Below are 25,500 nucleotides of genomic sequence, written 5' to 3'. Positions count from 1 at the left end.
CTTGATAGACAGATGGATGGATGGAAGACAATTGGATGTGTTTGAACTGTAAAAAAAACGAACTAATGATTTTCGGCTCCAGTCAAGCAAGGGGCAAGCTTGGTAGAGAGTTTGAAGAATTCACGATCAAAGACTCAAGCATCAAGGTGGTCCCCCATGTGAAAACACTCAGGATGATGCTGGAGGCGTCCCTGGGATCTGAATCCCAAACCAATTATCTCCATAAAAATAACTCCTACTATATTAGGCTACTAAAAAATAAAACTTGGCACGCCTTGATTATGGCAACTCATTACTACTGGGAGCTTCTAAAAAGTGCATAAACAAATGCCAGATAATGGAGAATAATGCAGTTCGGATCATAAAAGAGATCGATAAAAGAAGCCACGTGACAGAGGCCAGAAGATCTCTCCATTGGCTCAGAGTAGAAGACAGAATCCTTTTTAAGTCCATGACTCTGGTTCACAGGTGTCTATATGGAGTGGCCCCATCCTATCTCAGAGCCAAATTCATCAGATATATCCCTAGCCGGGCTCTGAGATCTCAAACACAAAGCAAGCTGCAGATACCTCAGGCATCTCGAGCGACTGGCGCAGGGAAATCTTTCCCGACTCGTGCTGCTCAGCAGTGGAACAACCTCCCAGCTTCCATGAGGGCAGAGCCAAATCTGCTAATCTTCAGAAAAAATATGAAGACTTATCTTTTTAAATAATGTGCCATCTCCCCGCTGATCTTACACCTATGGCCTAACTTGAATCTGTCTCTCTGCGCCCTGATGCCCGCTGGCTATCGACACATTACAAATAAACAAATCAAATCAAATCAAGTACGGCTAGCTGGTGGCAAGTGCAAGGGTAAGTGCAGACATCAGGTGTCAAGTGCTGGTGGGGGACTGTAGGGATACAGAAGTGCGGGGATTGCCAGGGAGGCAGTGCAGGTGTGCAACTGGCAGTGGAGGGGACCTGGACCCGAGATCAGAGGGTGGGCAGTTTACCAGTGCAGTTTCAGCCAGGAGTTCAGCAGGGGAGAGGAGTGGAGAAAGCAGAAGCAAAGTGGAAGGTTTTGAGGTGCTTCTGGAACCGGAGACGGTTCGCCTCAAGTTTCAGTGAGGCAGGGAGGATGTTCCAGAGGGAAGCCCCAGACGAAGACAGAGATCTACCACCAACTCGTTGCTTAGAGAAGCGACTGACCCTGAGGGAGTTGGAGGTGGATGAGCGAAGAGCTTGAGAAGGAAGATATTTAGGAAGAGAGAATTGAGGGTATTGAGGCCCTAGGCCCCAGAAGGGCTTGTGGACATTGCAGAGGGTTTTGAACTTAATCCTCGCAGCCACTGGGAGCCAGTGCAAAGATTTCAGTCCTGGTTCAGTCATATCGAGGATGAGATCATTTGGTCTGGCTTCATGTCTAGTGCCATTGCGATGTAACTCCAGGTTGTACTCAGGAAATCAGTTAGCGTCGATTTACCTTCCCAGTCTTTGTTGGTGGTTGACAATACTGTCGAAGCATTTAGTGGACCTACCATATTTGCCTCAGAAACGGCCCAATCATCCAGCCTCTTGGTAATAAAAGGTAGAAAGTTCTGGACATAAAAGCTTGTTAGTATCTTTCAAAATTTGCTATATTTAGACCTCCCATATAATTTCCTAGTTGTAATTTCCATAACTTCAACCTCATTATCTTCTTTTCCCATATAAAAGATTGCATCACACCATTAAGCTGTATCATCATTGATCTCTTTGCTGGCAACGGTGTCATCTTAATGGCACTCACTTTGCTGCCCAGAGACAGTTTTAGAGCGTCCCATCTTTCAAATTCTGCTGCGATCTTATTGTCCATATTAAGTTGAAATCCATCTTTTCATTGATGTCTCTTGTAAGTCATATCCCTAGGTACTTCATCTTCTCCGGGCACCATTTAAAACATTGGTTTTTGATCATCAAACTACTACGGACGTTAACAGATGATGTGTATTATTGGCGTTATTTCAGTGAATCCACTTCCTTCAAAGGAAAAAAAACAGCCCATATTCACCCTCAGTTTGGGGATGAAATAGGATCATGTACAGTTACAGGTCATACCTAGATTGCACAATTTTTTATTAATGCTAAATAATACATTCTGACCCTTTTATCCTTTAGGTAGATAGATGTGACAAGCTTGGCATCACTGATTACCACTTACTCACCCTTAAAATGTCCTCATGTAAAAAGGTTTTGCTGTACTGAAGGGTTGCACTTGCATTTCCCTTCTGAGCATGTCACACAATGAAAAAGCTTTGGGGGGCATTTTACAATTTTTACCACTGTCTCTGTAGTGAGGGAAACATTGACAGATTTTTCAGAGGATATTGCACTTCATGATCTGCAGTTATTTACAGCAGGCTGTATTTTTATTGAAAAGGCCTGTAACAGTGGGCCGTTAAAACAGGCCCATTTTAACATTACTGCCGTAGCTGTAATAAGACCCTTAGTCGGGTAGTATTAACATCCGTTAATATCATCAATGCAATGAAGATAACCTACCCTCCCAACATACGTAATGGTACTTTTATAGTCTGCAACATATATTCTTTCTCACAATCAAAGACGGCAAAATAAAAACATGTATCCCCTTTAGTTTATGGGAATCCTTGCCATAGACCGGATATGTTCTGTGCCGGCCCAGCCTGTCAATAAATCCTAGCTACAGCATAACAATCAACACCGAAAAAAAGCCCCTCCCTCTAAGCATCCCGGATCATCAACTTTACTTTGCTGAGCCATACCTCGCAGAAGTTTGTATGTGATTGCTGGGAACGAGCCAAGTCTCTATAACCACTCCAGGCAGATTTCACTTGTTTTTTTACCCCGTCCCCTAACCAACATGTCAGTGGGATATAATAGCTTCATAGACTCTGACAAAGGGCTGATCTCAGAGTTATGGACATATATGCCTCATAAAATGCCCTGGCTGCGCTTGGGCCTTTAACTCAGTCTACAGGGCTCATAACTCCTGGTAGGCCCCCCGGCTATGTCTACAAAGCTTAAGTACAGCGCAAGCTACAGTTCTATAAAGCTATTATAACCCGACTTTGTTATTAAAATTAAAATAGGTGCATGTACACTCCGTGGCAGTAGTTTGCTGGACAATCTGTGGGCTATGACGGCCCAGAGATTGTCCTGTCAATATGCTAATGCCCCTTGCAAGGGTTATACTTTATAATCATGCACTTGTTATTAAGCGTGAGTGGTGTTGCATGTTTCTGAGTGCTGCTTCCCACCTCACCTAAAATCAAGAAGGAGCACTTTAAAGATGTAGCATGAATCAAACTCACCTCCTGCGTTACCAGTATCTTCTTCCTGTAAAAAGATGAACGTACAGTTAACACTATAAAATGTAGAACCGTACATATTTTAAAAGAGTATGGAACAAAAGTAGTATTCCTAAAAGGCCAATGAGTAAAGAAGTCGGCAAGATGAAATAGTGCAATGAAAAGAACTACATACTTCTAAACATAGACCTTTGCACTTTTGTTGACGGTATAATTAAAAGGATTTTCTACAGTATTTAAGCACAGTCCATTTTCTTTACGCAAAACACATTTGCTTGCTTGTAGTTTTAGCTATTTCTGCTTGAGAGTAAGGAAAAGATTTACTAATCGAGTTTTGATGCATTACAAAATATTGGTGCTCGTTTCCTAAAATTCTCTTGCCATGTAATATCAATGTTATTTGATTTGCAAGTATATCTGGTCAAGCATGGAAGACGTGGTTGCTATTGGGGCAATATGCCCCGAGACAGCGGGCCGACCCCGTCAGTAATGGCCACCACCCAAATTAAGGACCCGAGGGAAGCTGTTAGCCGAGGGGCATATCGTCATTAGCACCTGTGTAGTTGCCTAGGCGGGTGCTAATGATGTGTATTTAAATTAGAAAAAAGAAACTTACCTTGCTGTGTGGCCCAACTCTGCATTGTGGTTCCCTGAGTCTGTTTTCAATGTTGATGACGTTACAGTCATCAATGTTTTATAAATAGACTCAGGAAACCATAACGCAATGTCGGGCCGAGAAACATACTGTTAGTACCCACGTAGGAAACTACACGGGTGATACTAAGAGGTGGAGGTGGGGTTGGGAAAGGTAGGAACGGGGAAGGGAAGAGCACGCTGTCTAGCAACACTCTGGATGCTCGGTACGCGGGCTTGTACCAGACAATACAGCCCACGTTCCGAGCATCCTGATTGTCCTTCCAGGCTGATAATCAGCTAAATAGCATGTCTCTAGATTTCATTTTGGACGTAAATTCAAAGGTATTCTAGTGGGGATGCCCACTATAGTCTAGTTCCACAGCTTCTGACATCATCAGCTAGTTCAAATATTTAAATGATCACAGACGCTAAAACCCTGTACCAGCAGTTTTACTAGAGACTTATTCTTCTACTAACTGCTTAAACAGTGCATGGAGATTTCGAAGCGGCTACTTCAAACATCCACATGGTCCTCTAAAATGAAGCTGTACTAAGACCATTTTCTGACACTAATAAGATTTAACTATGCTAATACTGTAATGAATATATGCATTATTTATTTAGTTGTGGATATTTGCTTGAGCAAATAAAACACGATACAGCTTCAGCAACAGTAACATGGGAGACAATCATCACCCCCTCCACCCCCGCAGTCCACCTCTCAAAAGCCCATGCTCACCAGAAAACCATAACTAAAGGTATGGCGTTAGGATTAGAAGCATTTTCAGCTCATACTATAAAATGATAAGAGATGATGCCAGAATTAACGAGGTGGGGAGAGAATTCCAGGCATGTGGACTATCCATGGAAAAGTCTGCTTGGATATACAGGTCTTCTTCATCCATGGGATGCCTGTTGTAAGTATCGATTTACTGGTGCAGAACATGACTTTATTCTCCACACCACAAAACAGAGATCCAGCCATAAAGGTGAAACAGGCACCCAAATGAATTTAAGAGCTTCTTCACCTCTTAGGGTAGCATGGGCAGATGGCAGGCAATATTCTCCAGGGATGTGTGAACCAGTATGGAAGCAACCAAATAACAATTGCGCTGTTATACCAAAATAAAATGTCCACACAAGGTTTTTATAAAATATATTTGCATCGTTCAAACACAGGTAAATGGCCAAAAACACCAAACCACCCCACTGCTGTAAACATAGATGTTTCCCAAAATTCTACTGCTAATAACGTTTGGCTTGTTAGTTGGGTTTGGATGAAATTCACCACAAAAATATTTTTGTCTCAACCTCCTCTGACATTTTGGGGTAAATTCATTAAAAGAGGAAACGTTAGTAAGAACAACAAAAAGAAAATCCTGTTTTGGGCTTGGTACCATTCATTTTCCTGTAGCAAAAAAGATGCTGTGTTTGAAGAGGCATAGCTTGAAAACTGATGAATTTATTTGGCACAAAGCATTGCATATGTGCTTTTTGCTGGTCTGGGATAAATCCGTCCATTAGTTTTTTTAAATATTCAATGGATAAGGGGTTGCCATTTTCTCACAAACAGGTTTCATATATCTACTATGTTGGTTGGAAGAAATTCTGATTCTCAGAAATGAAAACCCCTCATCTTGTTTTTTCAACAATGCAAGGGGTTTTGGCAATTTTCATATAAAATTGCAGTACTTTCAAAGTAAATTTACAAGAGAACAAAGGAAGGCCCCCAACAAACTCTATTCAAAGTGCATGCTAAAAAGTGGGTCATTTTGTAAACCAAAAAGGTAATTGTATACAGGAGACCACCAACATTAGTACTTACGTGCTGTTGCGTCACCCGCTTGCAATTGTAAACATTTACAATTCAGAGTTTTAAAGTGAAGAGGAAAACCAGGGTAATTTGTTTTTACTGTTCATGTTGAATTTTTCATTTTTAGAAAACATTTAAATGCTGCCTGCAAATTATGCTTTGCAGAAAGCATTTACAATGAATTCCTATGGACATTGCAAGCAGTTATCAGGCGATAAAAGCAAGCAGGTTACACAATAATCCATAGGTTTAATGCCTATATATATGTTTAAAAATGTATCTCTCTCTCTACATTACAGGGCTTTCAGTAGTGGGTCTGTACTAATGGTGAAGTTGCTCAACTCCTAGAAAGAGCACTTTTTGGTTGTCTTATAATTTTGCCCACCCGGATGAATTCTCACCATACTTTGCAAATGAGTATATGGCCCCCTCAGAATGATTTTACAAAGTTTGGTGCGGTTTCGTCAAGGGCGGTCAAAGTTATAGGGGGTCCCAAAATGTGTGCAACCCTCATAGACCCAATGGAAACAAATGTTTGCTCATGCCTACAGCCCAAACCTCCAGATGGATTTTCACCAAATTTGCGGCAGGAGCTGCAGCTTTGTGAATTTGGTGTAAATCCATCTTGTAGTTTTTTTAAAAACAGCCAAAATGTAGGTAAAAGAAATTAGGGATATCCGGTATCCACTGATTGGATAGTGGAAAGTGTGTGGTGCATCATATATTTTGAAATGGCCACCAGGTTGGATCCGCGGACAGCAACTGGTGTCCGTGGATAGCGCGGTTGTCCGTGGATAGCGCGGTAGTCCGCGGACAGCTCTGTGAATGAACAGTTTGTAAAACACATTTGGGATTATTTGATGGCTGAACAAGGGCGTGGAAAGGGTAGGGAAGTGGAATAGAGATGAGATGGAGCTGTTTTATAGGTGAAAAAAGGGGTTGCAGATGCTGCTGAGTCCACAGTAAATCTAGCTGTCTGCGGAAATTATTTCAATTGTAGGTGGTTCAGGGCGAGTTTTGTTATTTGAGGGTGTATTGTACGTACTTGTTAGATAGTTTAATTCTATAGTGGTAGTTGGGGCCAGTCGCCAGATTCATGGGGGCATGGCCATAGGCCATGCCCCCAAGATTCTGGCCACAGCCACCACAGTAGTAATATGTGTATAGTAATTATAGGTAATGTAGTGGGAGTATAAAGTGTTTGTAATATGGTGGAATGATACAATTGAAATGTATATGGTATTTATGATTGTAGTACAATTGAGGATAGTGCTTATAGATTAAGTATTTGTTCATACTTGGTATAGTTACTTAGTTTCATACAGTAATGAAGCTGGACTCTTTGGTTCTTTTTCTGTGGAAAAAAAACAGTATAATTTGTTAAGCAGAATAGTTTAAAAGGTTTAACTGCATACGATGCTATATATATATTTACTTTTTTGACCCTCATAAACAGTACATTCTATGTACTATGTTTGGTACAACATGAGTGTATGATACATTGTTGTACTGACATTAAATAAACATTGGGTCACTGGGAAAAAATCCATAGAGGATTTTTAAAAATGTATTACAATTATGCCAGTTTAAGTGTGATAGTATGTTTGTTTGAAGTGTGTTGTCATCAACGGAATATTTAATGTAGTTAGATACCTGTTTGTGTATTCCAACATTCCAACTACATTAGGTTTTAGAAGATGTTTTGAAGTAACAAGAATTGTGATGGCGTATTTGAAGTGTATTGGAATGAAGGATATTTTTAAAGTAGTTAGATATCTGTTGGCGTATTCTAACTAGATTGAGTTTTAAAAGTACTATCGCAGTAGTATAGATGTAGTTAGATACCTGTTGGCGTATTCTAACTGTCCATTGTGCTACAGTTTAGTGGGTAAATTTGGGTTGAAGGAATATTAAGTAGGCATTTGATAGATTTGCTGGTAACCTATGTTTTGTAATAACAGAGGTGTTGTTACATTCAAACCAACCACTTCTTTTTTTTACCTATGCTGCATAGTGCCCTGAAGTGGTGGTGGCACTAGTGTGGTACTGTCACAATCCTACCCATCTGCCACCCAGCACCGCTAAATGCACACATTCAGAGACTCACTTGCAAAGTTAAAACCAACAAACTGCCTCTGCATTTATTTACTTGTTTTACCGCTGCAGTTTGGGACCAATCTAATTGCATGTTCCATTCTGGCTTTTGGGTTAAACCAGCAGATGCATTCTGGGACATGTATGCTGTCCAAAAGGCAGAGGGTTGGAGGAAGCATACTCAATATATTTGTTTGCAGCAAGCTACTAAGAGCTGCAGAGGACCTGAGTGCATTCACCTGTTCCAAGCTACTGCAGGCTAGGCTGCAGAGAGCTGGAGAGCCCTTAATTAGAAGCCACTGCTGCAGGCTACAGAAGCCAGGGCTGGGCTTAATTGAACACAGATGCCAGAGTCTGCTATCAGCTCCACCCTGCTGGCCTCCTGGCTGGGAGGGTCTTTATAAGCTCACTTTGAACAGAAGCAGTTGTCAGTCAACTGCTTCCACTAAGAGTTTGTTCTAGTGCTCCTGTTACCAGTTTTCGACCTTTCTTGGAAATCCTATTTTGGCCTTTGAATCCTGTTGCGGTTGATGCTTGCAGCTCCCTCTCCAGTCTGCTGCTGCCTTTTGCCCTACTCCTCTGGGCTCCCGCCTGATGGCTCTGCCGCACTCCGCTGCCTTGAATCTGTTTTACAGTGTGACCCTGGGTTGGTCTCCGTTCAGATCAGATAAGGGAAAGACTTCTGTTGCCTTTCGCCTAGTCTGTTGAAGTCGTACCTGCCTCAGTATATGGTCTTCAGTTTTACCCTTTCACTGAGTACAACAGTTTCCTCGGCATGCCCAAGTCATGATGCTGCTGTATGACTGTTGTTAAGAGTAATCTGCTGGTACCTATCCCAAGGGCTTTCCTTAATCCCTGGTGACCCCTTAACATATTCCAGTACACCCTTATTTCTGATCAATCGTTGTGGCCCGGTGTACTTGCTTGTCTTTGCTTTTTGTCTGTCTCTTTGTTTACAGTCTGCTTCTGCTCCTGCAGTTCCTGTGAATACCTATTTCAACTAACAACTTGGTATGTACCTTTTTTCTGCTATATGCTAGCATTGCCTCCGGAATCTCCCCTAATCTACGTGCATACTGTGAGAGATAGCCTCTACTCTGTGCTCTCTGCCCAGAGGTGCGATAGGTATATTATTCCTACTGTTGTGAAGGCTTACTTACAAGAGATGCTTGGCTGTGTGTAAAGCTAGTGAGTTTTCAGTTATTTTTAGCACAATCTGCATAGAGCATTAGTATAACATGTTGGCTATGTGATATTATTTGTATTCTGGAACGATTGTCTGAATTGCAAAAATTGGCATAAGCTGGTAAAATTGAATGGATTCACAATTTGGTATTGGTACATATACAAATCATTCATTAGGGATGTGCTCTTGTGAAACATGGTTGCAGAGAGTGCATGTATGTTTCCACATGTATGAAATCTGGAAGATTGTATTGATATGGATGTTTTTGGTTTCCAGGACTTATAGTAAGTACATGTGGAATTTTTGAGGATGTTCTTGTGTGTTTATGGTACATTTTATAATTCCTGTGTAAAACCTGATAGTATGGAAAAGCCTGGGTTGTTATCATTATGGAATCATTATTGTTATGGACTCATTACCCATCATTGCATCCTGTTTAGTTCTGATTAGTATTGAAGTGGTGACATCATTAGACTATCCACATTATTCTGCCACATATATGTGGCCATTTGCAAATTGCTTATAGAATGAGGCTTGGTATATTTGTAGAGACACATGTAGATATGTTGTTATGTATTATGTACGCATTTGTGCACTTAGAACATGCAATGAGTTTACATTATGTAGCGCTTGGGTTTGTGTGAATGAGAGAGTAAGCACTATAGAAAGAATAAGGCCTATGGCAGCATAAAGCCATTCTGAATGCAGACACAGAGAAGCGCCGCGGAGTGCAGTGCGAAGTTGTTATGAGCTAGTGTAAAAGTATTCGGAAACATTTGCTTGGCAGGCAAAGATAACATGAACCTTGTCTGAGTGGGGAAGGCGAAGGAGGCTTATCAGCAAGGCTGGCTGTGTGCTTTGCAGAGAGAGAAAAGGTGGGGACCAGGCAGCAGGGAGTGCTTTTGCATGGAGAGGAGAAATGGCCTGTTCTCTGAGGAGAGAGGAAATTCATGGATAGTGAATGGAGAAATAGATGGTAGGATGCTTCGCAGACAGAAGGAGATATGCTAGTAGATATGATGGCAAATGTCACAATGGCAGAACACGCAGTGATTGACCAGAACACGGAGTGAAAGTACATGCAACACGGACATTTAGGCAGGGCTGAAATATAGAATGCTGACACACAGAGAAACAAAGGAATGCTTAATGTAACCATGGATATGTGTACGTCATTGAACAGTATAATGAGAGGTGAGGCTTGAGGGAGTTTCTAGTTGTTGGAGATGGAGGTTTGAAGTAGTTGCTGCTCTGCTGGTCTGCTCTATGGGATGTTGGAGATGCAGTTCGAAGATCGAGGGAGCTGACTCTAAGATGGGAGAGAGATGTTTGGCGGTGGCATAGGAGAGACGATTTTGACTTTGAGAGAGGACACTTGGGAGAGATCGAGAGCTTGGCAGAGGCTTGAGGCAGTTCGAGTGACCAGACTTGGCAAAGGGATTGGAGAGGGGAGAGATGGGACACATTCGAGATGAGACCATGGGAAGCTCAAATGGGAAGTATGGTTTATGGCCTAAACTGATTGATTAGGGCAGACACTCATAAAAAACTTTGGGTTTGGAGAAGGGGAAATCAGACAGGGATTGTCTTAGAGAGAGAGAGTGAAGTATGGTGTGGAATGGAGAGGAATGGTATTGCAATTAGATAGATTGCATTAGAAGCTTGTAAGGCTTATAGTTATTGCATGGTAGATTTGCACCAGAAGCATAAAAGGTGCAAATTCGAGATTTGCATAGTTTTAGTAGTGTTTGCATCATGCATTGTTATGTATGAATAAAAGTGTTTCTATTGTTTGAATCGATTCATGTGTTTTCTTTGTGTCTTATGTTAAGGTGTCCTTTGGAGTAAGATAGGAGTATGTTGTTAGGAGTAATCTAGGAGTAACACAGTGCACATAGGTCCTGAGATACGAAAGCAGGGGGGGCATAGTGATCCACACCCCCCTAGGAGATTGTCTAGTGTTGTCTAAAACTGATACATGGTCGCCCACTAGGGGTAGGCCAATGGTATATTAGGCAGATTTCTTTTATGGTCTCACACATGCACAGTAGTCCAATTCCTGCCTTATACCCGACACACTGTAAGTGCTGTAAGGATTATTTGTGGCATTTCTATGAAGGGCGAGTATTTGCAAACACAACTGGTCCAAGCCGATTAAGTAAGTGTTGTGAACAAATTGGTGGCAATTGAAAGAGAAGAGATTGATTGTTAGATTTGCATAGCAAAGAGTTGTGTCTCTGCACTGTTTAACGGGCCTGCACATTTTTTGGGAGAAGAGATATTTGTCTCTTTGTTTTCTGATGGACAAACAATTGAGTTTGTAGTAGACACTTTTGTGGTTTTATTTTTTGATGGAAAAGCAGTTGGTCACTGTTTCTTTAGCGGTATTGTTGGGAGATCTTATAGGTTCTGTTTGTATTTGTTTTCTTTTAAAGGTTTTCTTTTTTGAGATACAGGGTACATATCTAGATGGGGGTCTATAGTGCATGTAGCCTGTTGTATTCTAGTATGCAAGGAATGTCAGCGTTGACTTTGTTTGCATCAAATTTAACTAGGAATAGACCATTGAGTGTACAGAGATGTGAAAGTGCTACGTAACTTAGACCTTGTTTAAAGACTGTGCTGCCAATATCAATCAATGCATGATCTAGGCTTAGACCTTGCGATCTGAATAGTGACAGCATATGCAAGATACAGAGATAATTGTTCTCTGCGTATGTATGTGTCTTTGAAAAAAGGAAACATGCTATTGTACAGCCATTTTTTTTTAACTTCTGCAAGTTTGTCAAAGTGAATTTTGCAGACTGAACGTTGTTGTCATGTGGATATGTTTGGAGGCCAACAACTGTACCAATTGCTCCATTGACTAAACTTTGTTCTACATTAAGGTTTCATTTTAGAACTACTCTGCAATTTAGACACAAAGTAAATTTCTTTTTCAATCCAGCTGTGTTGGAGATACATTTTTCTCAGCTCTTTAGTCGTTTTGTTGCTTGTTGACACATAGAGTTCTTTTGGGGATGCCTTGCATGGAAAAGGGACTGCAGAGTCAGAGGACAGTCGTGGTGCCCGCGGACATTGTGGGATCAATCAATGAGGTTTCCTGGGTGTGCTGTGTGGTGTGCAAGAAGACTGAGTAGCAAGAGCTATCTTTGTTGTGTGCAGTGAAGATGGCTATGGCTTTAAGGAAGCAGATTGTCTGGATGGTGGGAGACTCGTGGATCCATTTTTTGAAGGTGTATTGTGAGCACAGTGGATTCTCTGAAAATCTTGGATTTGATACATTTCAGGTTTCATGGTATGGAGTTCGAGAAATGAAGTAAGCGGAATACCTCCAGTTTTGTAAGAATATGGTTCACTGTAAGCATCCAGACAACATTGTAGTGTCCTGTGGAGGCAACAGTTTGGGCTATGTTACCGGGATATCATTGCAGTTTGCAATGAAGGACACATTTGGGAAGCTGATAGCTGTTTCCCCATTCGAAAATATTTTTTTCCCGAATAGCTCAGAGACAAATGTGGATGTGTTCAAATGTATTCTGTCCACAAATTGAAAAAGCAAGGCACAATGTGAACAAAGTTGTATGTTCCTTTTTGCGGGATGTTGGGATGACATCTCTCCATAATGAAAATAATAAATTTGATATTGCCAACATTTTTCTAAAAGATGGAGTACATCTCACTGGTGTAGGCAATCATATTTTTCTCGAAAACCTTCAAAATGCATTGAAGCAGTTTCTGTTCACAAATAGAACATAGATTCAAGTATTCTTTAAAATGAAATATAGACAAAAAATGTGAAGTACTTTTTGTGAAAGCTGCAAAAAATAATTACGTTTTGTAGAATCTTTGTTAGTTTACTACATAAAATGAAATAATCAATAAAATATAAAAAAAAGTTAAAAAGACAAAAAAGTTATTTTAAAAACCACTATTTTTGCACAAAAACATTTAAAATAATTTTCCGTCCCTCACCCCACGCTTGGAATGTTCCTGGTGTCCGCAGACCATGCCGACTGCAAAGGGACCTGTGATTTCTTTTTTCCCAAGTCTATTTTTTAACTGAGAAAGATGGCTCCTAAAGGTACCGTTTATTTTTGTGCTTTTTTCATTTTGTATTTTGGTGGCTTTTTCAATCTTTTTTCAGGAGAGGCAAGGTAAAATGAGGGAGGGGAGAGAGGGGACTAAGGTAGAAAGGGCACCAACCACAAAGATGGAGTGGCATGTGGACAGAGGAAGATGTTGGGCGGGCCTTAAATTTAAGGTGGGGGGCACTGTTTCTTGTGCTCCTTGGCCACAGCCTCGAAATCAGTATGAAACTGTTCCCCCCTGCAGATTGGTGCATCGCAGTACATACACAGTACTGTGACCCATGAAAGGGAAGGGTCAACAGTGTTCTGTATGTATGGCCTGCGGGGAGGCCGCTGGGATCCTCTGCCCCACAGGAGTATTCTTTGTGGTGGCAGAAGTTGAAGAAGATGGGCTAGAGGCCATCAACCTACTTTTTCCTGAAAAGGGTATTGTCTTTCTCAGAGCAGCCAGGTGGTTGGATTTGGTGTGTCGGTGCATGGAGGTGGTCCCATAGGAGTACAGCCCAGGTTTTCCATCACTGAGTAGTATTCAGTGCATCTCACCTTGGCTGCCCAAGCCTTTGGTACACCCCCAACGGTGGTGAAAAACCGCCACACCCAGGACTCACTCAGATGCTGGAGATAGGGACTTCTTCTACCTCATCTTCATTTTCCTCTTGGTCCTCATCTGTATCTCTGTGCCTGTTACCCTCTCCTGGCCCTCCAGGTTGTTGTGGTGGTGGTGGTGGTGCTGGCCCCTGAGAAGGAGGGCTGGCAATGAGTGAAGGCAATGGTGCAAATAAAAGTGGTCTGCAAAGCAAGTGTCACTCCAGATGCTCTCTGCTGGATAACCAGATTGAGAATGAGGAAAAATAATGGGTGGGTCCGTCAGAGGAGCCATCTGCGGGCCGCGCGACTGTCAGCAGACAACTGAGTCAAAAATAGGCCTTACAATCCTATAAAAAGTTGCCAGATCACTTAATAATATAACCTCTTTAAGGCTATATTTTCAACTTGAAACACCCTAGATTGGTGGAAAATGCAGTTTTAAACTGTCTACCAAGCACAGACACCGTCCATGGTCAGGCCATCACGCTGCACAAGTGCAGTCGCATGATGATGTCCGTGGACACCTGCTACCCCAAAGGCCTTCCGCGGACACCCATCGGGTGAGAGACACTTGGCACATGTACGTGACTGCCCATAGAACAGGTGCTCTAACTGCAGACTAGTTAATAGTGCGTCATGCGAAACCGGGACATGTCCGGACACTGCACACTTTCCAGGGACCACTCCACTTTGTGAAAGGACACCCCGCACAGTTGTATCGTCTGTGGACTACTAATTGGCATTTTAAAAAAAGAATAAATATGACTAACCAATATAAAGATATTTATAGTATAAAAAATAGATTTATTTATAAAAGGGGTGGGGTATCGGAATGAGAAACATAAATAGTAGAATTTGTAATTTCTGGACAATAATGATCAGGGGAGGAAGAGAGTGAAGTTTCATCAAAGCGTCCATTATTTAAATTTTGGGAATTTGATGGCGATGATTGCTGGGGTTACAGGGGACAGGTGCACGAAGTTGCAAGTGATAATCAACATTTTTAATAACATGATTTTTAACATCATTTAAAGTCATTAGTAAGTTTATCCAATTTTGCAGACAACATCATGATTTCATTATTTACAGTTGGGATAGGGCTTCTCTTTGTGATTCTTGGGATTCTCCAGAATTAAATTAGGGTGTTGTTTCTTCATGTAAACTATGTACTATAAGAAAACAAGAAATTGTCATTTCACTGAGGTCTGTAGTACTTACATTATTTGTTTCTATTAAACCATGTGCCTCATTATGAGATTGGTGGTAAGTTTACCTAGTTTCCATGATGCCAGTCATCCTGCAATCAACAGACGATCACGGGTTTGTCGGGTACATGCATTCAGGCATGCCGTAAACAGCCGCACCAGCATCCTGGAAACTCAGTGAAAACTAACCAAAACTGACAACACTGATGACCTTGGTGACAGTGGCCCCAATCCAGCATCGCAATGATAGACCCAGTGGTGCAGGAAACTGCAGTGCCGCTAATACTGTGACCGGAAACAAAGTGATTGCCGGAACAGGAAACAGGCCGGTGGCCATTACACAAACATAATCCATTGCAATCTGCAACTCACAGGTAACATCCACCCCTCCTGACCAAAGAAATATCACAAGAAGCATGTCATCAACAGTAAGCCGTGCTTTTCGGAGCTAGAGCGCAACTTGCTTGCAGACACCATTGTCCAGCATGAAGGGGAGTTATTCTCCAATGACCAGCGCTGCCAAACACAGCTGCGCAAGAAGAGCATACGGGAAGAGGTGGCACAAAAGGTGTCGGCAGTGGGGACAACACCACGCACAGTGAGAGATTGCCACAAGGGCTGGGATGACCTCCGCCTGAAGGTCCAGAATCTCCTCTCTGCACAGCAGAAACAGGGCATGGGCACAGGTGGCGGGAGCGCCTCACCAATATGCCTGATACCCTGGGAGGAGACTTGGAGTCTATAGAAGGGGTTGGCACTGTGGAGGATGGAGCCAGGACACCTGAAGAGGTTGTGAGTACACATAAACCCAATGTAATGAACAACAGCCCTGGCCACCCTGCTCCCACCACTGTACCAACATATCAGTGAAATGGGAATTGCACCATCCACACACCCCACACACCCTGCATGCACACCCTCCGCACAAGAACCAACATCCAGGATGCATTCATTGACATACACCCTGGCCCCCTACAAATGACCTATGCCTGAAATCCATGTTAAACACTGCACTGGCACCCTGTACTGCCAAATGTTCAAGCATCTGTCACCACACAGACACGCATCACCCTGCCACAGCGTACTGCATGTGTGCCCGCCGTGCTGCCACTGGCACCAGAACACAGCAATGCTGACCCCCATCTCCACCCACACATGACCACCCCCGCACGCAATGGCAATGACATGTTTCCCCCTCGTCACAGCCAGCCCGATCCCAGATCCCAAATGCACATACTGGCCCTACAACTGGGCCAGGCACCAAGCCCATGCTTGCACCATCCATAACACCCACCCTCCCCACCCCAACATCCCACTGCCAGACCGACCACCCCCCAACCAGTGCAAGTGACAGTACACTACTCCAGTAGCCCCAGTGCAGCAGTCTACCATGTATAAACATCCCACATCCTGCAGCTCACTATACACAAAAGAAGCATGTGTGCACCATGCCATGTACAACACCATGTCCCCAACACAGCACAGTCAAAACCAACATAATGCATGTATCAGTGCTTCCTGAATCCACACTGGTCCTTAACAACATACCTTTCTGACTCCTTCAGGCACATCACCTGACAGTGAAGTAGGCCAACCAAGCACCTCAAGGGGCACCAGACGCTGCTGCTGCAATACAGCATGGACCACCACCACCCAGGACACTGCAGCAACCACTGACACATCTGCCCTACCCATTCAGGCAGCTCAACCTGCTATTGTCACCACTGCTGAATCCATCCAGGTAGTGCATCCTGCTATTGTCACCACTGCTGCACCCATCCAGGCAGCTCAACCTGCTAATGCCACCACTGCTGTGCCCATCCAGGCAACTCAACCTGCTATTGTCACCACTGATGCGCCCACCCATGCAGCTCAACCTGCTATTTTCACCACTGCTGCGCCCATCCAGGCAACTCAACCGGCTATGGTCACACTACCCCAATCAGAGCAGCCATATGACATGGGCAGAAAGCAAGTGCTGAGGACGAAGCCAACAATGCTGGAGACACCACAGGGGAGACCAGCGACCACAAGAGCTACAAGAGTGCTGAATTCAGCCCAATCAACCTCATGAGTCCACAATGCCTGCCTTTCCGCAGTGTCAGGGAAATGGACAGCCGTCTGCACTGTATTGAGGAACGACAGGATGGCTTAACTGCTCTAGCGCAGCAGCACCTTGAAGAGGCCCAGATGACGAGGGAAACTGTGCAGGCCACTGTTATTCGCACTGCATGTGCCCTTGGACATGCCACAGCTGCCATTGTCCTGATGGCCAGGAGGGTCAGTGAGGGGAATAGCATAATGTCCACATTGCTGAGACCATGGCAATGTCCCTTCAGGCGTCCCTGGAAAGACGGGCCAGTGAGCAAACACACACGCCATCCATGAGCTCCACACTAGCAAGTTCAGTGCATATCAGCCCAAGCCGTAGGTCGATGCATGCCTGTGTCTGTACCTGGCCATGTCTGTTGTGTGAATCATGGATGCTGATGTCACCCTCATGGATATGCATGCTGTACATGTGCGTGTTACTGAGTGGTGAGTGTGTGACTGTGAAACGCCATGGATGCATGACACATTCATATCTCAATTCATGCATTGACTGTTGTGGCCTAGCTGTCCATGATTGCACTGTGATGGGAGGTGGACAAGTACGGATGCATGACTGTGCAGTGGTGTATGTGCATGTGTGTTGTTTGCAAGGACCTGCGTGTTGTGGGAGGTGATGATGGCTAAGACATACAACAGTGCCACTCATGTGCATTTGCTTTTTGTCTAGCAGACTTACGTTCAGTACCCTGATGCTTGTGTTCAATGTCTCCCTTTCCACAGCGGCGAGTGAAGAAGAGGGCGGAGATGGTGCTGTGGAGCAAAGCGGCGGGGATGCCTCCACCGGCCGGAGACGCAAGGCCCAGTCACCATCCCAGGTTATGCCATCTTCCAGGAGCGAGGGGACTGGTGCTGCATCTGCCACTATGGCCGCAGCTGCTGAGGGGAGGCCCAAGAGGCCAAGGTTGCAAGTGGGCTCCTCAGCAGCAGAAGGGGCAGGTGTGCACCCACAGGGGCAGGACAATGCTGAAGACAGTTCGGAGGCATCCAGGTCAGTGGTGGGTGAGGAGGAGGCTGCATAGGCTGCATTAGACCCACACATGGGGCCTGTTAGGGTTGATTCCACTGGTGCAAGTGATGCAGTCCAGGGGCAGGAGGCAGCACAGGTCGACGCGGAGGTGCCTGTGCGTAATGCTGTCCCTGATTCAGCGACTGCATCACTATGCACCAGCAGGGATGCCTCATTCCAGGCCCGTCCGGAGGTAGAGGATGTGTCCACATCAACTGACCTTCCCCTACCTGCGGATGAGGCAATCCGTGACAGGGTTGAGACCGTCCTAGTCGGTGTCGGGATGCAAACATGCTTGATTCGTGATGATGTGCATGATTCCAGGAAAGATAATGCACATCATCACGAACAGCTGTGTGCCATCCTGAACTGGCTAGGACAGCTCATTGTCGCAGGGTTCCTCCATGTGCTGGCCGCTTTTGCGACCCTCTCCTCCTCTGCACCCACTATGTGCCAGTCATCCTCCATACCGTCTTCCGGCCCAGATGCCACCAGGGCACCCTATGAACCTGCCTTATCCACCGCAGCCAGTTTGGTGGAGCTCCCATCCCTTCCACAGTCAGGAGTTGGAGGTTCAGCAGAGGTGCTCACCCAAGCAACAGGATCCCTGGCAATGGAGGATGTGCAGGCAACTTCCAGCAGGGCACGTCCACACAGCCCCGGGGGTCGTCAGTGTCCTGGAGCCAGTCGTGGTGACACAGGCAGATGATATCAAGGCAGCAGCACCAGGCTCGACGTAGGAGGCGTCTGGACACGGGGCATACAACATCAAGGGGGTAGCAATCGGCCGAAGGGCAGGACCCTGGACTATGTGTGTCTTCCGTGTGGCAGCGGATGGGACAGCAAATGATGCAGAGTGTTGGCAGGCAGAGAGGGCACGACTCACCATGGTCAGGGCGGAAAACTCCATGGGGCGGGCATTGAGGCGGGCAGAGTTTCTCGAGGAGACTCGCAGGGAGTTGGCGGAGAGCATGTCGGCGTCCCTGCCAGCCCTCAAGGACAGAGCCCAGTCCCACCTACGGGCCATAGACTTGGAGTTCGATGATGCCAGGGCCAAGACTCTTGGTAAGAACGGTGAGACATAGGACTAGCCCACCACCATTGTATATAGTTATTTAGGCTTAGGTTTCCTTTGTTTTTTTTTTTAATTTGGAGTCCACGTGCATTGCTCCACTTTTTGTATATGGTTGTATTCTTGTAGGTTTTTTGGTAAGTTTCATTTTGTTTTGGGAGCATGGACCCTCAGAGTTTCATTGTGAATAGTTCAGGTAATGTGGATTGTTTTCTTCTATTTATTTACACCCATGAAGGAATGTTTTTTTTTAATTCTCCCTTTGGATTCTGATTTTTTAACTCTGGGCATGGACCACTTTGTGGATTTGCTTTTTTTTTGGATCACATTTATTTTTTGGATTTTGCATTTCTGTTCAGTTCACATTCATTTATTTGTCGTTGTCATGGTTGCTTGTCATTTGGTAGATTTGTGTTTCTTAATACATTTTCATCAGTTCATATATTTGTGCTGTCTGCTCTCATTTGTTTGGTGCATGTGTCAGTCGTCATTGCCTCAGTCGTGTGTCGCTGCTGTGTGGCCATGTCTGGGATGTCTTTGGGTGCATGAATGTGTGCTTCTGTGAATGCCATGCCTTGGGGCCTGTACTGGTAAGTGGGGACAATGGATGGGTGTGGAGTTGCACTGTGGGAGGGTGAAGGGGGCAGTGTGGGGTGGCATTTGGGTGGACATTTGCTACATGCATGTATGTTGTGACAATGTGTTGGTTGGAAGGACATGAGTCAGGGCCTGCTGCAGGTGCCCATCACCCTGTGAGGGGTCATGAGTCAGGGCCTGCTGGCAGGTGCCCATCACTGGTGGGGGGACATGAGTCAGGGCCTGCTAGCAGGTGCCCATCACTGGTGGCGGTCATGAGTAGGGGCCTGCTGGCAGGTGCCCATCACTGGTGGGGATCATGAGTCGAGGCCTGCTGGCAGGTGGCCATCACTGGTGGGGTCATGAGTCGGGGCCTGCTGGCAGGTGCCCATCACTGGTGGGGGTTATGAGTCAGGGTTTGCAGGTGCATGGTGCCATGTGGGCTGCCTGCGGGGCATGCCCAGGGGTGACGGGCTGCCTGCGGGGCATGGCCGAGGGTGATGGGTGGTCCCCTGTGGTGTGGTCTCCCTGCAGGGCATGGCCAGGGGTGATGGGTGGTCCCCTGTGGTGTGGGCTGACTGCGGGGCATGGCCAGGGGTGATGGGCTGCCTGCGGGGTATGAGGAGGGGCCACCCCACAGCCAAATTGCGTGAAAAACACACTCTCATACCCCAGAATGCACGTATCCCGCTCGCGCCAGCCAAATCGTGTGAAAAGTGCACTCGTGTATCCCGGAATACATGTACCCCGCTCGCGCCAGCCAAATCGCGTGAAAAGTGCACTCGCGTACCCTGGAATACACGTACCCAGCTCGCGCCACCTAAATCGCATGAAAAGTGCACTTGTGTAGCCCAGAATGCACGTACCCTGCTTGCGCCAGCCAAATCGTGTGAAAAGCGCACTCGCGTACCCCGGAATTCACGTTCCCCGCTCGCGCCAGACAAATCATGTGAACAGCACACTTGCGTACCCCGGAATACACATATCCCGCTCGCGCCAGCCAAATCGCGTGAAAAGCGCACTTGCATACCCCGGAATGAACCTACCATGCTTGCCCCAGCCAAATTGCGTGAAAAGCGCACTTGTGTACACCGGAATACACATACCCCACTCAAGCCATCCAAATCATGTGAAAGGCGCACTCATGAATAAACATAGACATGCTCGCGCCAGCCAAATCGTGTGAAAAGCGCACTCGTGTACCCCCTGTATCGTGCACCTGTGTGGTGAGGAGCCGCGTGCAAACCCTGCAGCCCAAACCACAGGGGACCACCCAACACGCCTGGCCATGCCCTGCAGGCAGCCCACACCACAGGGCACCACCCAAAACCCCTGACCATGTCCCGCAGGCAGCCCAAACCACAGGGCACCACCCAACACCCCTGGTCATGCCCCTCAGGCAGCCTACACCACAGGGGACCACCCAACACCCTTGACCATGTGCGGGGTACACGTATTCAAGGGGGTGTGCAGGGATATTTTCATGCGTAAGTGGGGTACGCATATTCAGGGGGCTTCGCAGGGATATTTTCACGTGTAAGCGGGGTACGCGTATTCAAGGGGGTGCGCAGGGAGATTTTTGCGCATTTTGGTTGGCGTGAGCAGGTACGCGTATTCAAGGGGGTGCACGGGGAGATTTTCACATGTTTTGACTAGCGCGAGTGGGGTACGCATATTCAAGGGGGTGCGCAAGTAGATTTTCATGCGTTTTGGCATGCACGAGCGGGGTACGCGTATTCAAGGGGGTGTGCAAGTAGATTTTCACATGTTTTGGCTGCCGTGAGTGGGGTATGCGTACTTTTTCATGCGATTACGGTGTATGGGGGGTTGTAAACTGCTCCAGGGTTAGCGCGGCCCTTTGCGCCGTATTGGGGATTTCTATGGATTTTTCTGGCGCAAGGGGTGTTTTTGGGGGCATAACTGGCGCTGCTGGATGTTCGCTGCGCCACGGCTGCAAATGGCTTTGGAAATCCATGAATACGCTGTGCGCCTAAATGCTGTTTAGCGCACGCGGCTGGCGCACAGTGGCGCACACCCCCTCTCTGCGCCAGCCGGGTGTGCTACATCTGCGCCAGATTCTATAAATTGGCCCCTCAATTTTGTGTGGGTCCCTGACCTTTCTGCACATATGTTCTTTGTTGATTTTGGTTGCAGATGCTAGGTTTCCTTCAGGACTGTGTATATACTTGTTATAGGAGCCGGTGAGCCACTTCAGCCAGCCCCACTGGTGGTGTTTATGAGAGATTACATTTCTAGGCTTCTGACTGGGACCATGGTAACTGATTTTGCCAGTGTATGTGGGTGTCTGTGGTGCTCAGAGAGAGATAGAGAGGAGAGAGGGAGACAGACAGAGAGAGAGAGAGAGAGAGAGAGAGAGAGAGAGCAGGAGAGAAATCGCAAGAGAAAGAGGGAGGGAGAGAGAGAGAGAGAGAGAGAGGTAGAGAGAAAGAGCGTGAGATAGAGCGCAGTGGAACATCAATCATCACAGGGAATAAAACCAGAAAAAGTATTCCACACGTGCCCTGCATTTGATGTTGATTAGATACAAAGCTTTGATTGCCAACACGTTTACAGCGTTGGAAGCCTGCGTACCTGTTTTTTACTGTCGTCTAGATTTTTATCATCAAACCATATACGTTCTTTCCTGCAAAAAACAAAGATATTGAGCAGTGTAAACATTTAATTTACCTCTAAATAAAATGGTTTACATGAAAGAATCACAGTTTGTTTGAGAACTATTTCAAAAGAAATGAATGGTATAGTTTTGAGAATTTCATTACAAACATACTATATTTTAAAAGAGACAAATATTTTGATATGCTGCAGTAAGCACATGGTGTACATTATCTTTAACACTCAGCTTTTTTGAATTCCCAATTAAGATCTACATATAATTAATCAATTCATTTTTTTTAAGTGTGATAAAGTCATGTGCTTAAAGTTTTGTAACTTAACTGAATGCACAAACAAAAAATAAATAAATAAATACAAATAATAATTAATCAACAAACTCTGAAAGGTCAACCACTAATGCAAGGACTGATCCAATGGTGCTGGTTCAGGAGTGTTGATCTCAGAGTTCTGGGTCATGCCTGTATATAAATAATGCAGACAAATAAAACAGCATTTCCATGTGTAAGCAGTAAATACGCTTTTATCAGGCATTATCATATACCAAGGTATCATTGGCATGGCTTGTCATCTAATGCCCTGCTACCCACAATATTACCATGAATTGTCATCAAAACTTCAGGTAATGTAAGTAGACTAAGTAATCATAGACCCTGGCTATACGTAGTGAATAGACTGCAGGCAAAGACGCCATTGTATAGAAGCTGGACATCAGTGTCATGAATTTTAGTAAACAATATCTAACAACATGAACCAATGGATGGAGGATGACAGGATTATCTCATACAGCTTATTATCAAAACAATTATATTAATCACAGTACAAAAATATATGTATAACAAATGTGTATATAATTGCTAATTCACTGGTTCATATTGTTAGATATTGTTGGCTTTGCATACCTAAAGAACCAGGGATTAAATACAGGTAACCCCCTTGTTGTGTGATATGAATTTTATTAAGCCAGGACCCATGGAGAGGAAAGGTTGAGAGCTGTGTCACAGCAAGAATTAGCTCAGATAGTTGAAATGAATCGCAAGGCTGTTTGCCCTGATATCAAAGCTGAAGTAGCCAAGGCATGTTATCTATTTTTAAAGGCAGTGAATGTGAGAAACCGAATCATCCCTTGTTAAGGTGCAAAGAAAGAACATCAAGTGTGCCAGGTTTTATTCAATTAAGACATTTAAATGCTGGAAAATGACCAAATCATTGTCTCCTGTCAGGTGAGACAAGGATGAAAATAGAGTTGTGCTTGGCGTTCTAGAACAATGATAGCATGTGCTCATGCTGCCTTATAGTCCCAGAGACAAGAATACTTCTTCGTGGCAGAAAGCATGGGTGATGAGAGACATTGGGCTAAGTGGGTAGGGAGGTGAAGACAAGTCTACCTCCTGGCACCTGGGTCTGAGCTTACGTGCTGCTAAGTGAATCAAATGTTTCAAGCATGGCATGAGCGTACCAACGAATTGTATAGGGCCATATAATGAAGAGCCTTATAGTTTGAGAGCCAATGATATACCATGTACTTAATAGTATTGGAGATTAAATGTTTTAGAGGTAGACATAAGTTGTCCACCTGATAGTAGATGTCCAATCATAATCGCACCCCTTATAGAAAGTATACTTAGATGTTCCCCTTGAGCACATCACAACCCCTCTTAAGTTTTTCTCATTTTCCACGTAGTATGACATAACGTATGACAAATCTTTTGTATATAAATGTGTTTTATGTGAATTACACTGATAGCTCGAGCGAACGTCTGTTAATGTCCGTTGTAATCTCTCTGTTTTAGATAAATAATAAAACAGCAAACTTTGCTATCTTCGAGTTGGTTTGATTATTTGGTGTCAGAGTTATTCTGCATCCCATCCATTTCATGCATGTTACCCAAAGGGCTCTAAACTCAGATTCTTCATCTTAGATATCGCTTCTCCAGCACAAGCTGCTTTCAGAAACTTTTTCTGGCAATAGACAGTCCAGTGAGGTTCAATGTCAGCTCCCCTTGTCGTTGTTGGGTACAACAACACCAGCCTTGATATCAGGGGAAGTATATATGCAGCCATCAGTGCCTATTACTCTCAGTTCTTCCGTTACGCAAGCATTCAACAGCTAAGGGACCACAGAACAGCAAGATATGAACAAGCCACCTGCCATAAGGGCACGGCTGGGAGGTATATGAAGGATCTGCGGAAGGAAGGACTAATCCATCAGAAGGAGCATTACTGATAGTGATTTGCTCTATGAACGGATTCCATCCTGCAACAGATTTAGCATCCGAATAGACTCCCAAAGCTGTACAGGAGATCGAAGGAGGAAAGCAAGTATACACCCCCTACACCGGGAAACTCTGGCACATTTCTCAACCAGAGAGGATGCTCTTGTCAAGTTGGCCCGACTCGTGATCAGGAGGCCTGGTAGAAGAACTCGAAGTGTAGCCGTTGAGTTCTTCCTACCAATGTGTCCCTTTGTATTTCTAAGTAAAATTACAAAGGAACCAATTAGTCGAAAGATGGTTCTACTGTTGCAGCTGGAGATGGAGACAGACGCCGTGGAGCGAAGACAAACAGCTGATCAAGGAACACTGTAACAATGGCTGATGTACACTGAGAATAGAGGCTGTAGGGGTTAAACCATATATCAAAAGACTCAGAGCATAGAGCGGAAAATAAACAATTTCAGGAAAGGACAAAAATGACAATCAGGAATCAGATAATAGGCAGTGAGACTTACCAATGGTAGACAAGGGAAGGACACTACTGAGAAAACTCTGCAAACCCAACCTATCCTAACTCACGACGAAACAAGGACGCCTAGACAGAGTTTGGCAGTCTCAAGTCCACAGACTATCCCGACGAAACGAGGACGCCTAACGACCTGAGCGCCGGGAATCAGTCTCTAGTTCGTTGCGCTATTCTTTCGGGCATGCAGATTCGCTCAGGTAGGTGATGATAGTGCCACAGTGTAAAAACAGTTGTTGTTCCTTAATTCGGCATGTTGAATCCGAAATGTTGAAAAGGACTTTGCTGGAAAGCCGGTGTGAACAGTAGAGGCAGAGCAGGTCCAATAAAGTTCCGGGGTTCGGCAGCGTGCGGACAATAAGGCAGAACAGAATCAGCAGGCAAGGCAGGTCAAATTGCGTTCCGGGGTTTGTCAGCGTGTGGACAGCGATGCAGATCAGA

The 25,500-nt window shown here is 44.9% G+C and overlaps 1 protein-coding gene across 1 annotated transcript in view; it reads right to left on the bottom strand.

Annotated features, from left to right (window-relative positions):
- WDR64 (WD repeat domain 64) overlaps positions 1–25,500 on the bottom strand; it is a 1,979,698-nt gene that overhangs the window by 734,530 nt on the left and 1,219,668 nt on the right. Inside the window, exons 18-19 of the mRNA XM_069607651.1 lie at positions 22,282–22,333; positions 3,314–3,338 (exon numbers count right to left, since the gene is read on the bottom strand). Of these exons, the coding sequence (XP_069463752.1) occupies positions 3,314–3,338; positions 22,282–22,333 (77 nt within the window). The remainder of the gene's footprint in view (positions 1–3,313; positions 3,339–22,281; positions 22,334–25,500) is intronic.

Source organism: Ambystoma mexicanum, chromosome 4q, assembly GCF_040938575.1.
Source record: "Ambystoma mexicanum isolate Mex_15411 chromosome 4q, UKY_AmexF1_1, whole genome shotgun sequence".
NCBI lineage: Eukaryota > Metazoa > Chordata > Amphibia > Caudata > Ambystomatidae > Ambystoma > Ambystoma mexicanum.
This window is presented reverse-complemented; position numbering and strand designations above follow the sequence as displayed.